This window comes from Plectropomus leopardus, chromosome 11 (genome assembly GCF_008729295.1).
Source record: "Plectropomus leopardus isolate mb chromosome 11, YSFRI_Pleo_2.0, whole genome shotgun sequence".
In the NCBI taxonomy this organism is placed as follows: Eukaryota; Metazoa; Chordata; class Actinopteri; order Perciformes; family Serranidae; genus Plectropomus; species Plectropomus leopardus.
Genome location: NC_056473.1, coordinates 6,031,694 through 6,056,167, shown reverse-complemented (window position 1 = coordinate 6,056,167; position 24,474 = coordinate 6,031,694). Strand labels below are relative to the sequence as shown.

The following is a 24,474-nucleotide window of genomic DNA, read 5'->3' as shown; positions in this document are numbered from 1 at the left end:
GAAGCAGTGTTTTGTCATCCTGCAGCACAAACCTGGAACGACCTCCCAGATGATGTTCAACAATGCCTGTCTGTTTTTTTTTGGGGGGGTATTTTGTATTTCTAATGGAGAATTTGATTTTAATTTTTAAAAATCATTTAGTAATTACTTTTGTACCTTTTATATCTTATCTCTTAACTCTTTTATCGTAAATCTGTATCCTTTCTTATGTTTTTATATATTATTGCTTTGTAAATCACTTTGAATTGTCCTGTTGTATAAAATGTGCTATACAAATGAAGTTTGTATAGCACAAAGTACAATAAAAAAGAGCTTGTTTATATTAAAACACATCCCAGGGAAGGATACCCCCCTTGACCCCCCCTGAGTTTGTGGCTAATCCCCCAATGTCCTCAAATCCTAGAGACGCCCCTGTTGCAGATACTCATACATAGTCAATATATATAATATAAAAGACGATTGTACAAAAGTAAAACATGCCTAAAGGTAAACCAGCTGTGGATAAGGCCTATCAAAAAACCGCACGCGTCTTTACATTCACAGTTTTTGGCAGTTTTTTTGTCCGGCAGCAGCAGCCTGGCGCACATCCCTCACCTGCCTCAGCTCCTCTCCTCCGACTCCGCGCTGCGCACATCCTGTCTGAGAGGCAGAGGAGGAGGAAGAGTCAACGGGAGGGACCTGGGAGTCAACTTTACCCAACTTTTACGCACATTTTTTATTTTTGAAAGACTCGTATTTTCATTTTTTCCCCACGAGCTGATTTTTTTTTTTTTTTTTGCCAACATTTTATTATGAAGCTCGCGGGAGCTGAAATGAAGGTGCGCCTGAAGGCAGACTTTTTAACGTTATTCCTCTATGGATTTTTGTTGGCACCTTAATTTAAAAACTTACCTCGGTCTTTAAAGTTATAGCCAAAACCGTAGCGTCATTGGAGGCGTTCGGTTAATACGGACGTCAATCCGGTGCCAAGTTGCTGAACAGGAGAAAGAAGTTCTCCGCATGAAGCGTTGGATTAATGTGAACTAAAACAAAGAGTCGACACTGCGAATATAATCTGGACTCCGTCATGTGTATTTGAAAAGTTTCCCCGATCCGAATTGATTTCGTTCGGAAAAGGGGAGACTTTCATGGATTTTTTATGTGGGACCCGCTAGGATGGACGTGGTAGATGAAACAGAAGCGTTACAGAGATTTTTTGAAGGTAAGGATGTCTTATTATGATACATATTTATCAGTACAGTTCGGTATTAAAACTTATTGTACAAATAATTACAAATAGAGCCGAAAAGATGTGGGGTTTTTTTGTTTTTTGTTTTTTTTTTACTTTTGCAGCCACTTTGACTTTAACTTCTATTGTGTGTATAGTTTAACTTCATTGTCAAAAAGCCTGGTTTAAACTATTCTGACGCACCACACATGGCAGGTGGTTAACGTCACAATAATAATATCTGAAATATTTACAAGTGATCTTATAGGACTCGTGCACTGCTCAGTTTTTTAACTTTCCCTCTTGGCTGTTTAACTTAGAAAAACTTTTTAAAAAATGCCATGAGGACTGAGGTTTAAGGGGCGCTGGGAGCAAAAGTGCTGGTGATGGGTAACAGATCAAGTTAAACGGGGAATCCTAGGAAAAAACGAGGAGGAGGAGGAGGGTGGGGTTAAGGGGTGGAAGGGTGTAGGAATTCAAGGCAAGATAAATGGTGTGTTTTGCAAGGGTGCTGTGGCACAATGTCTGTGTTAAGAGACATGAGCAATGTGAGCTAAACCAGTGATGCTCATCATAACGCAAACAGAACCAAAATCAATTCAGAAAAGCAGAAATTTTATGTTCATCCCCATAAAATCAGTTTGAAAAAGTTACAATAATATATGACTTTTAGTAATATTGATTTCAGTTCGTGAACCTTTTTCAGCATGTACAAAAAAAGTCTGTTGGTTTCTTCTAAATTACATCCCTTATTTACCAACGCTTGTGCAGGGGCGTTTATAGGATTTGAGGACAGTGGGGGCTTAGCCTGGATCTGTGTAAGGGGTGATGCTTTTTCAAACACTCTGGAACCTTATTTACACTTAAAACCTTCTCTTTACATATAATTAATGATTTTGATGTTAGAGATATTACTAGTTGCTAGTAATTAGTATTCAGTAAAAACAAAACTACTTGACAATGCTGTCATTAAAAATATATTGACTAGAGGTGGAAAAATAGTGAAATGTATGTATTTATGTAAATAATTGTGGAATGGACTTAGAAACATTTATTCAAGTACAAGTATGACAAAAATGACAGATTATTGGATCAGAGGCTTATTATTAGTATTAGGCCTTTTCTCATTGTTGAAACATATGAATATAGCTAACATATTTAGATACTATTTAGAAAACATTCAGGGCTGAAGCCTCAGACGCCAAGGCCTAACAACGCCATTAGCTGTGTGAGTGTGTGTGCGTGTGTGTGTGTGTGTGTGTGTGTGTTGATTTGCAGACTTGAAGATCTTGAATTGCGTTAAGTTCATCTGTCACAATTTGAGAATGTTCATGACTTTATTAACCTTATTCCATACATATCATCATCATCATAATCATCATCATCATCATCATCATCATCATCATCATCATATTCCTGCAGAACGTTTAATGTTTCACTGTCAGGACAGTTACATTTTGTCACATTCATTTTGCGAGTTTTTCTCTGCACTGTGTGATTTACAGCTTGCTGCAGTAGTCACATATTACAAGTAGTTGTTTTTTTCTTAAAGAAACTTAATGTCAAAACGTGCCAGAAGTCAAGTGCACATAAAACACATAGTGTGCTTTATGTATAATAAGTTATCTGTAGAGAGACTTAACACTTGATTATAGTATACACAGAGTGTTGACTTAAATATACACAGCCATCCATGACTGTCAGAGGTTCCTTGCCACTCTGACGGGAATGTAGTGTGTTTACATTCTTGCTTTGGGAGTAAGAGAGATGTTCTTACTTTGGCTTTATTTCAGCCACTTTTGCTTGGGATAAAATGTCAACTTGTCCACGAGAAGTATACAGTAGGCGCCGTCTTAGATGCTTATTTTCCTATTTAACTAACCACAGTGATACCATACTCCTAATATCTCTCTCTCTCTCTTAGATCTTGAATTTGGTAAACTTTGGTGACCAAAAGTAACACAGTAAGCCCTCAATTTGATTTATTAGATAATTAGTATCTTTGTTCATCTCGCCCTTTATCTGAAAGAGACACACACTCACACAGAAGCACACACTCACACGTAGCACTATAATGGATTTTGGCAGTGGTAAACTGTGTTTTAATAGGATTAGTGAAATATGTATACATTCACACTAATGCACAGTGTACATTCCTGGCATAGCCCCGCTGGCTGTTAAAGCACAATGAGGTGAGACTGGTGTTTCTCCTCGAGTATTTGGACTTCCCCAGGCGCTCACTCTCTTTGACTCCATTAGAGTGACAGTGAGCAGACAGGGTGAGGAGGTGAGATAGTGCAGACTCAGGGTGGAGAGAGGCTGCCCTGTTGAGAGAAACCCAGTTAAATCACCAACCTCCCCCAAAACTTGACCTTCTCGTCTGTGACTCACTTAGACAACAAACAGTCGCTCACACGCTCACAGAGCCATTTATGCACATAAAAGGATCATGACATTTATTGCTGTTGTGTTGTGTTACTCAAAGTAATGCCCCATCCCAAGTCAACTGAGCACTTGATTAAATGCTGACCCCACTGCCTCTGCTTTTTCAGCAGAAGACAAAATGCATTGGAACTGAAACAGTCATGCACAATCTTTTGGAAATTATGTTTGCAGACAGATCGTTTTGGCAAGGCTTGTGCACTAGAGAGTCACGGTGGCCGAGTGTGCTCAAGCGGGTAACGTCTGCCAGCGGAGCAACTGACTTCCAGTTCAGAGCTTTGCTAGCTTGAATGGCAGTGAAATAAATTTAATCTTCCCAAATGTTATCAGAGTGATTCAGTCTTGGTAGTGAAATGAATCATTTTGCTCACAAATTCATCCACTCATTTACAGAAGTCTCTTTCTAATGTAAGTCAATGTTAAAAAGTCTCTCTGGCCGCCACGGCATCACGTAGCTGACCTGTACGATGTAATTCCACTTTTGGCCGCTATGTAAAATTCGCTTCAAAGCCTGGCGATCTTCCTGGGCGCTTGGTAAAGGCCCAGACACACCAAACCAACATCGAACAACCAGTGGTGATGAAGTGATAACTCCCCCCACAGGTGGGTGACGGTAGTCTGTATTTTGTCTTTTAAAAAGAGAAAACTGAAGAACAACATGGCAGATAATAAAAACACAAACTGTTATTGAAAGAACAAAAGATTTTTAAAAGGGCAGTCAGCATTAATGTGTTAAAAGCGTCAAGATCTAAACATAACCTGTAATCTTTTTTAAAATTGCGACTAGCCGACATTCTTGTCTTTAAGAGTGGGCTGAGCTTTAAAGCTACAGTGATGATACTGGGAGTATATGAAACTAGCAGACCTGTAGAATCCAGTGATACCAAACATGACGTGCATCTCATAAGCCACATCTAGCTTAAGGGAAAGGGTAAATAATGCTCCGAAGTTAGGCTATATTTTGGCGATGGAGAAACGGCGTGGTCATTTCACAGGAGTCCCTTGACCTCTGACCTCAAGATATCTGAATGAAAGTTGGTTCTATGGGTACCCATGAGTCTCCCCTTTACAGACACACCCAAGTTATGTGTTTTTTTTTGCTGTAATTTGATTCCCAATCAAGACAAATTAAGTAAGAATTGCTTTACCTTGTTAGTATGGACTTCATAACCGATTTGAAATGTGAAATGATGGAATTGAAAATGTGATTAAAAACTGTGATTAGCTACTGAAATTCTGCAATCGATCGCGATTTTAAAAATGAATCGTTGGACGGCACTAATATTTACCTTCCACAAATGGACTTTGGATAGCAAAGGTCTGACCTGCCTTACTCTCCCTGTGAGTGGCTTCTACTCATTGAGGCAGAGTTAGGCAGGCCATTCCTTTGCTATCCCAGAAAATGAAATTCAAATGTGCCACACACTGCAAAACTAGCGTGACAGATGCTCACCGACAGCCTGACATTGACAGACAGCAGACTGTACTTCGACAGCCATGCTGCTAATGTGGCTAAAAAGCTTTCAATTTAAAATGCACTTGTTTAGTAGGCGATACTGTCCTTGAACTGTATCTTCCAAGAATAAAACTTTGAGCACATTCACTTCCTAAACATCTGAGTCAGAAGGTAAATTAATAACTTTCTTACTCCATATTGCCCTTACAAGATGAACAACTCATCACAGGTGCTACTAAATCAGAATTCCCATTAAAGCCCGCTGTACTCCCACAGTGGTTGTGAATCATGGATGGGAAGGCCGTCGTCCATCTCGGAAAACCTGTGTGAAACAGAGCAAAGTTTGGACGGATCCTCTGATTTACAGGTTTAGTGGTGAAGTGCAGTTAGAGGAATGTATTGTTTTTGAGCAGCCAGGCTTAAAGTGCTTCACGAGTAGGTTTTTCATTGTTGTGGCTCACTCCCATCAGTCCGGAGTGCCAGCTGAGTAATCCTCAGCTGGTGAATGCTGTTTGTGGTTGAGCTGGACTTCAAGAGATTAATTCACTTTTTTGTCTTTGTATGTGTGTGTGATAACTTAAAGGGATGCTGTTTTACTAAAGTAAAGAAAAGTTTACTATGTGTCTGCACCCTGAGCGTCATATATCAGACATTGTTAAAGATGCATGTAACTCAGGCACAGACATGATGACTGCAGGTGTTTACCGGAGCTGCTGTGTCTCCAATTCAGTAGTTAAAAACTCTTTACTGCCCTGATTCTAAATTTTGAGCTGTATTAGTCTAATCAAAATTTCCTCCCTCTTACCAGCCAGCAATTTTTGGTTTCAAAAATATTCCGAACAACCAATGCAATGTTTTAGTTTTCAGCAGCATGATTTCTTTAAGTTCCCAGAACGTTCTTCTTAAAGTTAGGTTAACGTTCTCTATAAACATCAAAAAATGTTAATAATGGTTTTTTTTTTTGTTTGTTTTTGTTGTTGTTTTTGTTAACATATCACATTACATTACATTTTCATAAAAAAACCTTGTCACTTCAACATGTTGTGAATGTTGCTATGAAAATGTTCCTTCTTTGTTCTCATGTAACATTGTGGGGACATTTTATGAAAGAACATTCTCTGATCTATCACCTCTCAACATCACCAAAACATCATCAGAACGCTGCAGTTCCAATGTTAGGTCTCTGTCAGCGTTTAACCCTATAGGAACATTATTTAAAATCATCTTTAAAAGGTTCTTTGAACATTAGATTAAAATGTTTTCGTTAAAACATTATTGCAACTTGTAGGTAAAGTTAGCCAATGTTGTGGGAACGTTCCCTTCTAGCTGGGTTCTTCTTCATGTGACTCTACATCTTCATCCTTCATTACTCTCTCCTTCCTTTATACTCTCTTCTTCTTTTCCCTCCTTGTTGTCTTACTCTTCTTCTTCCATTGTCTCCTCTGTCTAGTGCTGGCCCTCAAACTCAACCTGACATCTGCAGCGTTTTTTGGTTTTTTTTTCTCCAGCCTTGCTCCGTGTCCCGGTCCCAGCCTTGTCACTCCTGTAATCTCCTGAGCCAGGTCCGCCGGTGCGACCAGTGCTTGTGTGCGACAAGGGCTGTGTGTGGTAGCCTGGTACAGCCCTTTCTCATGACTGGGGAATAATCCTCATTATAACACTCTGTGAGCGTTTCTCACACACACACTCGCACACATATGCTTTTTACACATGCACGCGCGCACACACACACACATTTGGTACCCTGATCTGCAACTCTCGGGTCTACAGAAGAAAGCCTTTCAGCCCGTGTAGGGAAACATGTGAAAAATTAGAGAGGAATTGTTCTTCTCATCTTCTGTTTCAGGTGCTTTCATCTCAAGGACATCATCATGCTTTGGCTACGCGCAGGTACTCTGCCGCTCTGTCCGCTCTGCTTCTCTTTAGATTTATTAGTCCCTACCTGGTGAGGGTCTTTTTGTCCGTATTCAGGTGTTTAATGATATATGTGCTGTAGTGATGCCTTCACTCTTTCATTAGTAACCCTGTCTTGTAAGCAAAAAGAGAAACTTCATAGCCCTCAGACTATATGTCCGAGCTGTCTAACACTCTCTAGTGTAGATTGACATGTTTCCTTTCATTAACTATTTGTGTCTGTATGTGTGCTACACTGTAGGCACAATCCCTGTGCTCCTTAGCCTGTGCGGCATCTTGTAGAACCGCTGGGAGATTATTTGCTTTTGTACGTTGATTGTATCGACATTTTTAGTTAGTTTTTCACTTCAATTCAGTTTTATCATTTGTCCCAGAGGGCATATTGTGTTGCAGCAAGTGTGAAAATTAAGTAAAATATATTACATAGACTAATAGTACCTCTTATGTAATACTTCTAATGATTCTACAAACATCACTTTTAATGTTTGTCTTGTACCTTTTTTTAAAATTGCTGCTTCTGTGTGTAATTTGATGTTAAATCTCTTTTTCAAAAAAGTGTATTCATTGTGTCTATGTGTGTATATGATGTGTGGGTGTGCAGCCAAGTTCATTCTGGTCTAACTGTTTGTTAATCAGATGGACTTTGTTCCTCTTCTAAAAGTGTTTAATTATTAACACACACATGTGAGTGCATACAAATCTCATTCGGAGGCAAAAATCTTTGTAAAAATATTTGCTCAGCTTTCATGTTCCTTCAAATTAGTTTTCTTGCCTGTCCTTAGCCTTAATAACAGTTTACACAATTCCACAAGAGGATAGTTCTATCATACACAATGATTTTTTTTAAGGAACATGTACGGAAAAGGAAAAGCTGTGCATTTGAATGATATAAGTCGAATCATGTTTGATGGACGCGCACACAGTCGGCCCTCTGTTTGTGTTCATTTTAGATTATTACTCTGCTGACAACCCAGGCATTGAAATGGTGGAATAAGACACACAAACACAAACAAACACACACACATGCAAGCGTGTACTTAGACGCACACACACATACACACACACACACACACACACACACACACACACACACACACACACACCCTTCTCAGCCCCTAATCTCTCAAAAGGCCAGTCTGTATCGAAGTTGGACTGACAATCATTTCACTGTTCCTTGTTGAACACAGCTGGACAGAGAAAAACATAGAGGGCGGGGAAATGTACACATCCAGTTCACAGCTATTTAAACTTAACTGATTCATTGAATTTGAGATTACAGTAACATAATTTGTGCTTCTGCCATTCTTAACCCTCACAGAGATAGCATTAAATAACTTTTCTTTATTCATTACAAATGTGCCATATCTCACTGTCAAGGCAAAAATTGGTGACAATATCTTCAAGAGGCAACAAACTACTCCTGCTATCCTATACAGTGAACATGATCACTAACTCTCCCAAAGTTATGTGAGACGTAGAACCAATAAGACTGTTGTTTTAATGCCTTGGCTTTGAAAGTTTGTTATGTTTTTTTTCCATCCAGAGCACCACTCCAGTCATTTGATATGTACACCTGTTGACTTCCTGGTACCTCCTTTTCATGTTAACTTAGCCTCTGCAGAGTGATCAACTACTTACTGTGCTTTTGTTTTAGTTCAGTAGTTTTGGGGTGAATGCAGGTGGATAAATGAGTGGAGGCTGCAAACAATAATATCATTCATTTTTGTGCTTCAGTGTGTCATTACAATATATTCTCATCGGTCTGCAGAAAGTGTTAAGTATAAATGTTACTGTTGTTCTAGTGGAAATTAATTTAGATAAATGAATAATTGTGTAACACGGGCATGTGAAACATTAATTCTCTTATGCTCACACTTTGTGAGGTTAAAGGTCCAGTATGTTGGATTTAGGAGCATATGTGTATAATATTCACAGCTGGTTTCTGATCACCTGAAAATAAGACTCCTGTTTTTGTTAGAATGAGCAGTTTATATCTACATACAGAGCGGGTCCTCTTCCACAAAGTCTGCCATGTTCTACAGTAGCCTAAAAAGGACAAATCAAATACTTGCTCTAGATAGGGTCATATGTGTTTTCTTGTTCTCACATCTAACACCGTAGTTCTCCTACATGCTTGGTTCATAGGAGAAATCTCAATTCTGCAACCTCACCTCTAGATGTCACTAAATCCTGTACTTTGGACCTTTAAGTGAAACAAAATAAAGCAGCTATAATATTATAAATGACAATGTGAAAACAATGTTAGCAGGGTCATTTAAAGTGATTTATTGAAAATTATCACCCACATACACAGCTCCCGTCAGCATTTCATATAGCATAATTGTTAATCTGTCTAACATTTAGCAGCTAAAGGGCCTACTATTTCCATCAGGAGTTGGTAGAGACCAAAACAAAGCTTAAAAAAAAGAACACTGGATTACATAACTGCACAATGTTGCAAACTGTTTGTTAACAAGTTTGTCGTATCAACTGAAAGCTGTCAAATCGCAGCTCAGAGTGATGACACAATTGGCAGCTGAGTGAGAGACTCCTTGGATCTGATTGGTTGTTATTGACCACAGTGTAGATTCGAGGGAATGCCATTAGAGGCAGAAGGAAGAGGGGGAGGGACATGATTTTTTTCCTCGGACTATCCGTCTCATGTATTTCTTTCAGTACATATTGACAGTTTATTGAATTATTTTTTAAGTTACCAAGTTTTCAGTCATTTAAATTGTTGTTTTGAATGTTCTTTATTTCCAGTAGTAGCGAAGTCGGTGTATGTACAGTATATTGCCCTAAATCACAAATTTTCCTTAACCCTTTGAAACCTGTATTAACATCAGTTTTCTTGTGCTGCATTCGGACGCCTTTCACAATTACTTAAACCTGTGAAACATGAGAAATTTGTTTTGATTTCCAATAAAAACACATCCAGCAAACTGCAAGAAATTTGTAAAAGGTGAAAAAAGAGAAAGACAATTAGATATCAAAAAACTAGGGGAAAATGTCCAGAAAGTAATAGTAATTATAATTATATTTTTAAAATTATGTTATAGTATATATATACTATTTTGTTACTCTTTTTTAACACTTCTTTCCAGGTTATTGCTTGCTATCTTTTAATTTTTACTTTTTTTCCCCTCTGTTTTTGCTATTTTTCAGGTAATTTTCTTGTAACTTTTTACTAATTTCTTGTTATTTTGGGGGTCGTTTCTTGTTAAATTATTCATTGTCTTCTTTCCTTGTTTTTGAAACACATAAAGCCAATTTGCTCAGGTTTCAAAGGGTTAGAAGGACTCAACCTGATAGCACATCTCTATTTGGAGCTGTTTAACAGTATTAGTTTCCAAGTTTTGCTGTCTCACTTTTGTAAATAATTATGAAATGCTATATAGCAGCTCTATCTCTAACTCTAAAAATCTATGTAGAAAAATATTGATTACAAATAAGTGAGTCTTGGGATATGACTTGATTTTGGATCGAGGTCTTGAACTCCTGCCACTCTTGACTTGAACTCAACTGCGCCCGTTCTTGGACCTCTCTTGGACACAACTTGATTACAGCCCTTTTTCGTTTTTTTCTCCTGGTTTTCCTTGTAGGTTCTTCCCTCTATCATTCCATCCTTGGACATCAAACTCGGTCTTTCTTTCCCCCACTCTCGTCAACCTCCATCTATCTGCCCCTCCCCTCTCCCTCCATCTCTCTATTTTCGTTATCAGGCCTGCCAGCTTAAATTTACTGCCTATTTGGGTGGGGTGAACATCTGGATCTTATTTAAAGGGAACCATCCTGCTTTTCTCTACTCGCACTGGCACGTATCAAGAGACATTTACCATCTGTTTCTTTCCAGAGAAAGGACAGTCAGTGTAAACATGCTAGTTTTCTCCAAAAACATGGCAATGTGAAGATTTGTGATGTTAAACAATAGAAGTTTGGGTGTTCTTTAACGGTTCATTAGTGATTTGGTTTGTGGGACTGAAAGTTGTAAGAAGTTGATGTTTATTCTATCAACTCTGCGCTTGGACTGGACAAAGCACATATTCCCGAAATGATACGGTCCATTAAATCATCTGTGGTAAACGATAGCAATGTGTTGAAAGGGTTATTGGAGGAACTGTGACACTAATAATACAAATAAGTTACATTTTAGTTGCTGCTTTTGATGAAGAGTGAGGCATTAGTGAAAGACAAAAAAAAGAGGGAAAAGGAGATTTTTTTTTCCAATGCTAACACAAAAATTCCTTGCATTCCCAACTGAGTAGCTGCTTAATCTATCAGAGAAAGTGTGTGTGTGTGTGTGTGTGTGTGTGTGTGTGTGTGTGTGTGTGTGTGAGACATAGAGAGAGAAAAGGAGAAAGACTGGGGTTGCCTGCCCACCCACTATATACCAGGTCCTTACACTCTGCTTCACCCCTCCTTCTGCTCCCCCTCTCCTCTCTCACACTCACTCTGTTCTCAGCATCTGCAGTCACCTAGTGACAGCTTAGAAAATGCATCACTTCATGTAATGTAATGTTTAAGTTTGAATTCTCTGCCTGCAACAGGGAAGGTCGGTTTATATGGAGTGATTTACGCTTTTCTAAATATATGCATAAGCAGGTGCTTGTTGCGTGTTGCTGTTTTAGAGATTAAGTGGGGTCATGTGTTTGGGATTTGTGCAGCTTTGGCTATCAAAGGGTGAAAATGACCTTGAGGTGAAGCAAGGCGAGCTGTAGGGAATTTTAAAATGACTAAAATATACACTATATTATTGTATTAAAATATTTAAAATCATGCCACACAGGATGTAAAGAAACAAGCTTTTAGATGAAGTTATTTTTTATGATGGATGTCATCTGTAGTGAACAAAGAAAATTGGGAAAACACAGTACAGTTATGAACTTCTAAGTCATTTTATGATTATTATTAATGGGATACTTTGCCGATTTTCAACCAGCTTTGTGTCAACACAATGTGGGTTGTATGTGTAAACGAATTATGTTAAACCTCACTCCATCTTACCAGCACCCAGAGCTCCCTGCTCATCCCTTGCATCATCTAGCGGATTTTCATAGGCTCCAGGGCTGTTGCTCAAACTACAGATTGTACTTCCACATTTTTTGTATGCACACAACTACAGACACAAAGAGTATAGAAATGGATCATTACAGATTGCACTAAAGTTAAGCGGTATTTTCAGAATGTCGATAAAACACAATTGGGAGATGACTGCTTTTCCGTTGAGTCATGTTATGCGACTTCCTCTCTTTTTATAACATTCCAAGAAGCATGGCAATGGATGTTCAATTATTAGTAGATTTATTTCTATTGCAGTCACCACACTAGCTGTAATTATTTGCAATTAAAGGCGATGTAGGCGTGTTATGCAAGTGATTACGGAAAGGCAAACCTCTTATAGATGGGATTTCGGGGAGGTGATAGTCCTTGATTTTACAGAGGATTCAGAACTTCTGGATGATCTGCTCAACTTTTGAAGAGTTGTGTGATGCAATAATACCTCTTGTAGCGCATAGCCATAGCATCATGTGACCTATAAAAGTCAAAAAGTGTTTCCATTGCAGTTTTGTGAAAATATGACTTTTTCAAATTGCCTGAAATAGCACTTCATACAAGTGTAAAAACTTTTTTGTAATAAATGGGATTTTTTTTTCAAAATTGATGTGTTTCCATTAGGCATAGTTTAAATTTGTAATTTCAATTTGGGCAATTTGAGAGTTATTGGAACCTGGCCAGGAGAGAAGCACCCCTCTTTCTCTCTCTCTCTCTGTCTCACTCTCTCTCTTGCTCTCTCTGTCAAACTCTGACAAAACTCAGATCAAACTGTAAAAGTAGCCAGTGCTGATCAAAAATGAGCCAAGCAGCATCCTCAGAGACAGAAAACTGAGGCCAAAGCGGAGGTACCAAAAAACTGCAGTTTATTGAATGGCCACATGAGGCTAATGCCAAAACAGAGTCAGACTCCACAGATCCAAATGTTAAAATGCTCAGCTTAACAGCAGAAATAATCATTTAATTTTAACTTTCATGCCAAAAAAACCAAGATAGCGAGAGCCAAAATGTGGAACTCGAGGCTTCAAAAAAGCAGCCCACAAACCTATGAGTGACATCACGGTAGCTGCGTCCATTGTTTTACAATCTATGGCCAAAACAGACGAGTTCACATTATGTCACCCACCAGCAGGAACATTTATTTATCTGATGCCACGCAGTGCATTCTGGTAGTTGTAGGTTTTGGACGTTGTGAGCAAAAGAAAATGCCACAGTCCTTTTTCTCTGTTTTCTCTGGTTATGTAGCACTAATTTCAAAATTATATGTATTTTTCTACTGCATAGAAAGTTCTGTTTTGTGAAAAAAAACCTCTTTCTAGCAATTAAATACTTCTTTGACAATGATTGTTTTTTTAAATGGGGAAAGGCAGCTGGGGTACAAAATGATTCCAGTCTATGTAAGCAGTCGGAGGCACTGAATCATCAGTATTTGATCTGTAACGTTGAGTACTAACACATATTTAGACTGCTGGTCACTCCTGTCAGCTTAGTCTTTAAATTCTCAGGAAGCAAATCAGAGCTTTACATCACCTCAAGTACGTGTTCAACTTAAGATTAGGAATTTTTCTAATACAAATGATTCCTTGTAGTAAGATTCCTCACAGTGTGCAGAAAAAAAGCTCTAAATAATAAACTAGGTTCTTAAGTGTTATTAGATATATATATATATATAGACTGTTTTCCAGGGAATTGTTACAACATAAGCTTGTGTTGAAACTGGAGCTTTAGTGGCAGTGTGTGGAGTTGCTGAAAGAGTCCCGTTGCTAATTCACAGATGCTCTCCATCTCCCCTCCATGTTCCCGACCCTCCCTTCACCACAGGTCATGATATTATCAGTTCTCTGGAGCCAGCCAACATCGACACCAGTATCCTGGAAGAGTACATCAGCAAGGAGGACGATAGCACTGACATGTCAGTAGGGACTCCATACCAACCCGGCAACGTCAAAACAACACGCACCAACCGAATCAGATCATGTCGTTACAAAGGAATTTGTTTTTTCTGATAAGGCTAATCCCCCTTTTTTATTCGTCTTCTTCTTCTCTCTCCCAGCTGTTTCTCAGAGGTCCACAGCACCCCAGGACCAAATTACTCATCTCCCCAGGCAGGAGTGTCCTCCTCTGGGGGGCTGGTGTGTGGTGTGAGCCCACCTATTCCACTGCGCCAAGGAGCCCCTCCGCCTGGGCCCCAGAACTGTCAGAACGCCTACCCCCCAGGTCCATCTCTGGGCCTCCGACACAACTACCTCTGCCTGGGACAGCAGCAGCAGCAGCAACAACAGCAGCAGCAACCACAGCAACAGCAGGCTCACGTCAAGCCTGAGCACAGGGGCCACTACGCCCCAGGGTGAGCACAGCACCTAGGAGACAGTGTAGCATTTGATTTGATTTGATTTATTTAGCACATTTTAAAAATGACAATATTGAAACCTAAACAAATTGGCTTGAATTAGTTCAAATGCATGGGAGGAAGAAGTCAATAAGCAACTTAACAAAAAAAGTTTTTAAAAAATAGCAGGAAATTTACAAAAAGTTATTCAAAAAAATTACCTGGTAATAAGCAACAAAAAAAAGTAAAACTAAAAAACAAAGACAAAAATGACCTTAAGAAAATTACTTTCAAAAAAGGACAAAAATAAAATAAAAAATGTTTTAATTTAAAAAAAACACAGAAAACTAATGACAATTCAGTGTTAAAGGGGTAAATCCCAGTAAAAACTCAAGGGGCTTGACAGAAACTATCAATCGGTACATATAGTCTCTTAACATGTAATAAAATGCAATAAAAATATAAATAATAAGGGACAGGCAGATGAGGACAGAAATAATTATGTAAAGCAAAAAGGAGAGAAGAAAAGCTGGAGCTGGAATGTTCAAGATGTTTTCACAACTCACATCTTCAACATGAAAGAAGTTGCAACAGATGACATAGTGTATTTCTGTTTAAAGCATGTAACGAAACCACACACACACACCCTACTACAGGCCCATTATGCAATCAATACTTGATTAAGCTTCATTTGTACAAATAAAACACTAGCTGGTGCAGAGGGGGAGGGAGACTGATAACAGATGGAGAGAGAGAGAGTCAGATTACATCCTGCAAAAAAAAAAAATCCTGACGCACAAAATCTTGTGTAAAGAACGTCTACACTTAATCTGATTCCAAATGAAAGTTTCTCCCTTTATTATAATGGCAGTTTAGAAAATAAGAAGAATACACAAGGGAGGGCCTCCCAGCTTTAAGCATGGTATATCTTAAAGGATTTTTTAAAAATGATTTTAAAGATGAATAATACTATTGATGTAAAATTATCATCTCCTGGCTTCTTTTTTGTTAAGGACACTACCTGAGTCCCCCCCAGACTCCAGCTCAGAGCCATACTCTCCTCAGCAGGTGAATGGTAAGTGACACATCTGTTTCTTCTTACTACAAAAATGTATATGTGGTAAACATATAATAGACGGAAATGGTGCTTTAAACTGTAGACTGCACTCAGACGCAGTGTCGGAGGAAGCCACTGAAATATTCAAGGTGTATTTGAGTCACAGTCAAATCAATATCTGTTACTTATCACTTTGTTGTGTTTGAACAGAGCATAAAGTCAAAAAGAACTCCATGTGCAAGCCAATCAATATATTGAATCCAGTGTGTGTGTCATTTATTAATCAGCGGTTTACATTATTTGTCTTGAAAATGGAGTCGAGTAACATATTTTCTGAACACAGCTTCATAAGTTTTTGTTTCAAGTGTTTCCACAAAGATGACTGTTTTTCTTGTTTCAACATACAAGTTGAACTCCAGCGTTACTCAAAGTCATTATGTACTTCTCGCTGCTCACACACCTGTGTTGGTCTTGCCCATTAGTAAAAAGGTGTGGGAGAGTATTATCTGATGGGCATCCGTCCAGCTCGGCAGTTTGAAACAATGGAAAATAACTAGCTAAGGTTGTAGAGTGCTGCAAGGATGATGTTTTTTTTTTTGAGGTTGACACAGAAGTTAGCTTCGCCCTGGTTCCCTCATCAAAAAGCCTATAGGATTTTCCGATTGAATTTTGGATCATTGAAGGAAATAAGCTCTATTGAAAACAGAAGTTTAGGATACTTGCACGTTTGTTCAGCAAGATAATCTTCAAGAAGGAACACCACTTTTTTCTAGGTATTTTTTAGGGCTTTTATGGCCTTTATTTGATAGGACAGCTAGATCGATGACAAAAAAATGGGAATGAGAGAGTGAAGATGACATGCAGCAAAGGGCCGCAAGTCGGACTCAAACCCAAAGCCACAGCGCTGACGACACATAGCCTCTGAATATGGGGCGAGTGCTCAACAACAACTGAGCCACACAGCACCCCATGAACAGCACTTTCATGATTTTGAGGTGTAATCAACAGAAGTATACAGCTAGAGAAAGGCTATAAGATCCCACCTCTAAAAAGCCTACAATACATGTCTCCCACTGCCTCCCCAAATCTGAACTGTCATAATATATTTTATACTTATATTCTATTCTGTGTATTTTTGCGTTGTTTTTCTGTTTTGGACTCATTCCTGCAGCACCGTGCTGGGAAGTAGAATAAACTCTAAAATGCAGGACGGATGGACCAATCACGAAGAGAAAAAGCTGCATTCTGTGTTTAAGGTATAATCATGTCGATGTTATGCTCCTTTCATGTTTCAGATCCCCACATGATCAGGACCATGACACCAGAGAACATGTGTCACATGACTCCAACGCCACCCCTCCCACCACACGGGCACTATCCCAGCATGCATCGGGACATGTACCTGAAGCCCGAGCCCATGATATCACAGTATCCCATCGGTCCAGCCACAAGCGGCAGTGGAGACATGCAGCAGAATCAGATGCTCCATCAGCTTCTGCAGCATCCTCAGGGGCAGGAGTGAGTCATGATATATCTTTCTGTTCATCAGTCTTTTTTTAATTCCACCTTTCAAACAAATCAAATGCAATTTAAAGAGCTTTACAGTTTTACTGGAAAAAGAAAACAAGAACCATTTAGGAAATAAGCAAAAATTGATCTTAATAAAAAGAATGAGTGTAAGCCATAACATTGTGATGGTGATAGACTCCATAAAAGCCAAGACTAAAAAGATTTTACTTAGATTTTAGATTTGAGTTCACATTTATCAATACTGCCAGCTTCTCTCAGATCCTCTGGCAGACTGTTCCAACCTTGTGGAGTGTAATGGCTAAAAACAGTAACAACAAATAAAAAAGAGAGGCAGCAGGAAGGGAATACTTACAACCAAAAAAACTGTGGTATAAAAATCCAAGCCAGGGCACTCAGGATGATTTGAAAGCACAAAACCACCCTGAGTGCCTTGACTTCGATCTTTTATATCACAGTTTTTTGGTTTGTTTTTTTTGGTGTAAGAGTTCCTCCCTTTTTTTTGCAGAATCACTGAATGTTTTAGTTTAACCCTTTGGAGGAGCTTAAAAAGAGGAGTCAGAGGATCTGAGGGGCCTTCCTGGTTCATAAACCAAAAACATCTCTAAGATGTTGTCTGGTCCAAGCATTCATCCCATGGATTCTTAAAAAGCCTTAAAAGTCATTGAATTTATTTATCAAAAAGTAAGGCTTTAATTGGTATTAAATCAGTCTTTCAAAGTCTTAGAAATGCTAAGACAGGGGAAGCGGGATTTTATGAATCTTTTTTTTTTAACTGTAAAATCTCGAATTGGTTCCTTAAAAAAATAAACTGATGAAAAAAATACTAAATGTCTCTCAAGTTATGGTTGCCCAAAAAGTCATGTTTTATGTCTTTAGGAATTATGTTTTTTTCTTCAGTGTTGTATTTTGTAACACTGATCTCAAATTTCATTCAGAATAGCATTAAAAAAAACCTGGAATCTGGAATCCCACTTACATTTAGGTGCAGGAACCCTGTGTGTGAGCCCATGCAGTGCCTTATAAATTGATACAAGAATTTTTAGAATCTATGTGAAAACCAAAAGGTAGCCAGTGTTAAGTTTTAAAACAGGCGTAATGTGCGCTCTCCTTCTGCACTTAGTCAGAACTCGTGTTGCAGAATTCTGAATTAGTTGCAGCTGATTACTTGTATTCTTTGACAGAACAGAAATGAAAGCATGACAGTAGCTTGCTAGTTATAAAAGTGTCCATCAGTCTCTCCATGTTGCTCAGAGAGAGAGAAACGGCCTAACTTTGGAAATATTACAGATATACAGGACGGACGGTTGTGCTGTCCAGTTTGTATGGAGCAGGAGAAATGATGGGAAGGAGTCATGTGTACAACCTTTGACTGCGTTTCCATTTCCTCACACAGCGGCATTCCTGTTCACCAGGCCAAGAAGAGGAAGCACTCCGACTCTCCCAACAGCACCCTCAATTCCCAAATCCTCACAGGTATCATCAAACAAGAACCAGGTAGGCAGGCATCTTTCTTCTCTTCCTCGCCTCCGCTACCTCACGCTCACCTGTCTCACCTGCCCTTCAACTCATTCTGCACATTCTCAGCATCTGTCTGTCTCGCTTTAATTGCCGATCTGTTTGTCACAGGTTTAATGCAGGACGCAGACAACGCCTACCTGGACCCAAACTATCAGTGCATTAAGTGGCAGCCTCACCAGCAGAACAAGTGGACACCGCTGTATGACGCAAACTGCAAAGAGCTGTGGGTGGAATTTATTTTGGCATATCTGTGCATCTTTTTGTCTGTATTTTGTGGTGAAAAAAATAGCTGAGAGCACTCTGCAGAGAGCCAAGAATGAGATATGTTATAATTGCTTAAATGAATAATTCAACAAAGTGTACAACAGGAGTGGAAAAGGAATAGCAGGGTTAGAGAGGTCTGCAAATTCCTCAGAGGTGAGCTGTGCGGGGGAGTGAACGAGAGCAGGGTTTCGGCTTAGAAAGACAACGCGAGGAGGGGGTAACAGGAGAAATTAGAGGACTTGTGCTTTTTGCGATGCCAAATAGAAAAAAGTATAGATAGGGAGGGAGGTTAAAATGAACTTCTAAGACCTTTCAGATGTGTTATCAGAACCACCTGGTTGCCCATCACAACATTTAGTACACTACAGCTGTGAAGAGGCACAGAGGGTTTTTATTTGTTTTCAGGTAGATTCATCAAGTCTCTCAGACAATCTCAGTCCTCAGTGTCATAAAGTAATGGCAAAGAAAATAGCAAAACAAGCGCCCAAGGGCCAATGTAGGGGTCTCTAACTATGAGAAGAGGTGTATTTCAGGGGCGGGCCAGAGGTAAACTTTCCTTAGGTGGATCTGCTGACCTTTTTTTCCTTGTTTATTGCAGCCATACACAGTATTTGTCAAGCCTAAAAATCTGTACATCATTTGAGAAAAACATGATAGATGCCAGGGGGAAAAAATCATCCTGTAGAGTGTATATCCTGTTTTATATCAAAATTTTTCTCCAACTGTCTCATCATTTTGAAACCAGAACACATCAAACATTGATCATGACTAATTTTCAGTCCTGCCACTTAAAAAAGGGTAAAATTGTTGATGTTACTAGCTTTAAGTTAAATCACATATTTTTGGTTCACTGAATGAATGCTTAGCTAACAAATCTGCTACATTTGAAACCATCCCATAATAATCTTGGTTGCTCTGATTTCAAATAAAAAATCCCCAATAATGCCAAAATTAAATGTGACAATTTTATTTCTATAGTACCTTTTCAAACAAAGGCTAGTGTTTTACCAAAGTAAAAATGCCAAATGAGTACAATACCAAAATCGCAGTAGAAACAGGAGAAAACAGAAAAGAGCGCAAAAAAGTCTTCAGTACTATGAACCAAATATTAGGCCAACAGAAGAACATTAACACGATAAAAATGTTTTTTTTTTTTAAAAAACACATCATGTGCATTGTGACTGACGTGACTGACAACCCCATTTAAATTCTTCAAGGATTTTGAGCTCTTGAGAAAACATTTGGGACTGGAGCCCCAGAAGCCACCTCCCTTCTCTGCCTCTAGTTTATTTACATAAAAATGTCTTAGACACTATGTGAACATCATAAGAAAGTAATAAAGGTTTCAGTCACCATCTCCATATTAGCTCCTACAAATAGATTTTGTGAATTTTGTCCATATCTTTACCAAATAACATACATTATACATGCTCCATCCACATGTGTGTCTCTCTGAAGGCTTGCACCTAAAAACGTGAACGACTCCAGTAACAAAGTCAAGAGTCTCCCCCTGGTGATAATAAAGGCAAAACTCAGCAGTATGCAGCAGTTTTTAAACTTTCTACAAATTCACTTTATTCCTGTGTCACATCTCTTTCCCTGTCTGCAGTCCAATGCCTACCTACCGTGTTGATGCTGACAAGGGCTTCAACTTCTCCCTGGCTGATGATGCTTTTGTTTGCCAGAAGAAGAATCATTTCCAGGTCACAGTATACGTAGGCATGCTGGGAGATCCCAAGTACATTAAGACAAGTGAGGGCCTGCAGCCCATCGACTGCTTCTATCTCAAACTCAACGGAGTGAAGGTGCGTGGAGGCAAAGCAGTGACTGACACATCAGCTTGTAGATCTACAGAATTTAGTGTATATGTCTCTCTCTTCATTGCCAGGTGGAGGCCATGAATCAGTCTATAAGTGTGGAGCAGTCACAGTCTGACCGCAGCAAAAGACCCTTCAAACCAGTGCTGTGAGTCTGAACTTTAAAATATAATTAAGGGATTTTTGTGAATCACATGGAAAGGAAATACAATATTAACTACAGAAATGACTAAAACAGTTCACAGAACAGTATCCAGCTGTAGATTTTGTGCATAATGTGCTTGTGATTTTGCCCATCTCAGGGTCACGCTGCCCGCAGAGCAGGTCACAAAGGTCACAGTGGGGCGGCTCCACTTCAGCGAGACCACAGCGAATAACATGAGGAAGAAGGGCAAACCGAACCCTGACCAGAGGTGACAGACACCACATGTACACAGTATGATCCACTGTGATCCTGTCAAAGCTCCAGCAGTCACATCTCCTCCTGATGTTTTGGTCCTCGCAGGTATTTCATGCTGGTGGTGGCGCTGCACGCACAGTCCCACAATCAGAGCTACACTGTGGCTGCCCAGGCGTCTGAGAGGATCATCGTCAGGGTAACGTCTGGCCATGTCTGTCTGCCTCCTACAACAATCATATATCCCTTGTGAATGTGACACCTTTGGTCTCCTTTACTTCAGCTTTCTGCTCTTCAGAATCACAATGTAGATCTCAACATCTTTCCGTCCGTCTGTCTTTCTTTTCCTTTGTCTGTGTGGCTGTGATCCGCAGCACACTTACTGTACACTCAAATATACACAGAAGGCTGTGCAGTAAAAAACATCTATTCTCAAGATGTCAACCTTTCAAGAGCTAAGAAAAACAGCCTTGTTTAAAAAAGAGAACTGTCTTAACCTTTAAGACTTGCAGTGGTGGAAGTACTGAACTTAAGCAAGAATTTGAGGTACTTGTACTTCACTTGAGTATTTTGTTTTTATGCTACTTTATACTTTTACTCAACTACACTTCAGAGGGAAATACTGTTCTTTTTGCTTCACTTCACTTATCTGACAATTTTAATTACTTTACAGATTAAGTAGTTCAGCTGCAATAAGTTAATTCAAAAAATGATTTGCCAACCATTTTGATAAACATTTAATTTCTTTTTGTTTGTTTGTTGTTTTTGTTAAAGAATAATTTTGAGTTTTGGCATTTGTTTTTTTTTTTTTACATTTTTGTTTTTTAAATTTGGAGTTTTTCAGATGTGTTATTTCCTTTAAAAAAATCATTTAATAATTTTGAGTTTTGGGGTGTTTTTTATTTATTTATTTTTTTAAGTTTTAATACTTTGAAGTACATTTTCTGATAATAATTACTTACTTTTACTTAAGTAACATTTTCAATGCAGAACTTTTACTTGAGTATTTTCACAGTATAGTATTAGTACTTTAACTTAAGTAAAGGATCTGGATACTTCTTCCACCACTTAAGAGTTGAGAGAAAAATCACTTATCACTTAGGTACAAGGCTTTCAGAAAACAGTACATTGAAGAAAGAAGTAACACACACAAAACACAGCTTTAATGAAGACAATGTTTTGATACTACTTGGATCTTTGTCAGGTCAAAAAAAACCATCTTTTTTGATGTGATGAAGATCCAAGTAGGATTGAATGGTCTTCATTAAACCTGTTTGGCATGGAGTCAGTGTGCAGGCATCACTTTTTTCCTTAATTAACTCATATAGAAACATCTGATTTTGAAATTAAAAAATTAAAGATGGAGATATATGGTTTTCACTGGACAGCAATGGCATGGCACTTACTCCAGATGTGTACATACAGTGTATAGTTGAAGGTATACTATGCAAGAAATGTCAGCTACAGTTTGTAAGCAGCAACAATAAAAGTAAGAGCCAACCTATATATGTGCACTTTTCCGGTGCTGTTTCCACGTTTTTTTAGCTCCTTCCTAGTTGTATGCTGCTTATTGTAAGGTATCTGGTCACTACTTCTGACCTCAACTGCATGCTGTGCCAAGGAATGTCCTGAACACAGCAAAATGAGAGGGAAAAAAAAAGAAAATTTAGGCAGAGGGCAAAGTCTCTGCATAAGAATATGCTGCCACACACTTGTAGTGGGTCATACATGATGATTGAGAGGGATTATTTCAATGTGAGTGTAAACATTGTCTTTTTGGAAAATTCTGCATAGTATACCTTGAACTGCATGGGCTTAAGTAGCATTAGAGCTATTTGAAAGCTACACGATTGTTTACTTTTAGACAAAGGGCCATCATAAGATCACAAATTAGGGGATAATTGTGTTGGTTCAGTAAATTTAAACAGTGACTAATCAATAAGCTGTAATGTAATGTCAATCTTTTGCATCTTGTAAAGGAATAGTTCCACATTTATGTAATATGCCCATTTGCTTTCTTACCTTACCTTTCTTACCTTCTGGTAACGTGGAAATGTAAAAAGAACAGATTGTGGTTGCTTTATGGAGGGTTATGCATTAGACCACTGGAAGAATAGTGTCAATCTTCTCATTTATCTCTCGGTGAGAAAGTGAGTAAGCATATTTTACCAAATGTTGAACTACTCCTTTAAAATATTGTTGTTATTTGGATCTTTGTTGGCATATCTTTTAGAAACATCTGAATTGCTGTTTGTCTGTGCACCTTCTCCTTTTTTTCTCTGTTACAGGCATCCAACCCAGGCCAGTTTGAGAGCGACAACGAAGTGCTGTGGCAGCGCGGCCAACTGCCAGACTCAGTCTACCACCACGGCAGAGTCGGCGTCAACACCGACCGGCCGGACGAGGCCCTTGTTGTCCACGGCAATGTGAAGGTCATGGGCTCACTGGTGCATCCGTCTGACATCAGGGCCAAAGAAAATGTCCAGGAGGTCAGGATGACACTCAGTGTGTATGTATATGGGTGTGTGTTTGTGCATGTGCGTGTGTCAGTGTGTCATTGTGTGCCTCGTCATCATGAACCACGTCATCCAAAAGTTCATGCTCAGCACAGCTGTGCAGTTTTGTCTTTTCATTGTATTTGATCAAAGCGTTTTCATCTGCAACATGCACATTGTGTTTTCATACCATCTGCATGGGCGTCATTCTCATTCTGTCTGTGTGTAGGTCGACACCACAGACAATTTGAAACGGATTTCTCAGATGAGGCTGGTCCATTATCAATACAAGCCTGAGTTTGCTGCAACCGTGGGCATAGAGAACACTGCAGAGACTGGTAACAACCTCATAAGTAACAACTTTCAATGTTGGCCTCCTTCATCTCATTTCTTTGTACATTATGTTATCATCTCGGTCTTAATATTTGATCTGTCTTTTGCTCTATTTCATTGTTATACAAGTGTGTCCTGTGTCTTTATCTGCTGTTATTCACTCCAACACGTGTTTTATCCTCCTGCAGGAGTCATCGCTCAAGAGGTTCAGCAGATCTTGCCTGAAGCAGTTAAGGAGGGGGGTGATGTGGTGTGCGCCAATGGAGAAACTATCCCCAACCTGTTAGTGGTCAACAAGGTAATGACGACACATAAACATCAGTACGCACAGACTTCACTTCCAAACACACTAACAGCTCTCTTTCTCTCATTTCAAAGGAGCGAATCTTCATGGAGAACGTGGGAGCGGTGAAGGAGCTGTGTAAGCTGACAGACAACTTGGAGACTCGTATAGACGAACTGGAGCGCTGGAGCCGCAAACTGGCCAAGCTGCGTCGCCTTGACAGCATGAAGAGCACCGTGAGTGGAGGCACTGTCAGGTGAGACAAAAGAGGAGAAATCATCTCAGATGGGATGCCGCTTAGCTTACCTGGTAGAGCAGGCGCCTCACGTACAAAGGCTATGTCCTTGCTGCAGCGGTTGCAGGTTTGATTCTAGCCTCGG

The 24,474-nt window shown here is 39.2% G+C and overlaps 1 protein-coding gene across 2 annotated transcripts in view; it reads left to right on the top strand.

The window, feature by feature from the left end:
- Positions 1-663: 663 nt before the first annotated feature.
- Positions 664-24,474, top strand: part of myrf (myelin regulatory factor) — a 33,843-nt gene continuing 10,032 nt past the window's right edge. The window contains exons 1-15 of one of the 2 annotated variants that reach the window (XM_042496725.1): positions 664-1,201; positions 13,893-13,983; positions 14,125-14,418; positions 15,414-15,475; positions 16,753-16,975; positions 18,381-18,481; positions 18,614-18,728; positions 20,379-20,574; positions 20,658-20,734; positions 20,889-20,999; positions 21,092-21,182; positions 23,272-23,472; positions 23,708-23,816; positions 24,000-24,109; positions 24,190-24,350. In XM_042496725.1, the coding sequence (XP_042352659.1) occupies positions 1,156-1,201; positions 13,893-13,983; positions 14,125-14,418; positions 15,414-15,475; positions 16,753-16,975; positions 18,381-18,481; positions 18,614-18,728; positions 20,379-20,574; positions 20,658-20,734; positions 20,889-20,999; positions 21,092-21,182; positions 23,272-23,472; positions 23,708-23,816; positions 24,000-24,109; positions 24,190-24,350 (1,988 nt within the window). In that variant the 5' untranslated portion in view covers positions 664-1,155. Of the gene's footprint in view, positions 1,202-13,892; positions 13,984-14,124; positions 14,419-15,413; positions 15,476-16,752; positions 16,976-18,380; positions 18,482-18,613; positions 18,729-20,378; positions 20,575-20,657; positions 20,735-20,888; positions 21,000-21,091; positions 21,198-23,271; positions 23,473-23,707; positions 23,817-23,999; positions 24,110-24,189; positions 24,351-24,474 lie in introns of both variants that reach the window. The other variant, XM_042496726.1, reaches the window with a different exon arrangement.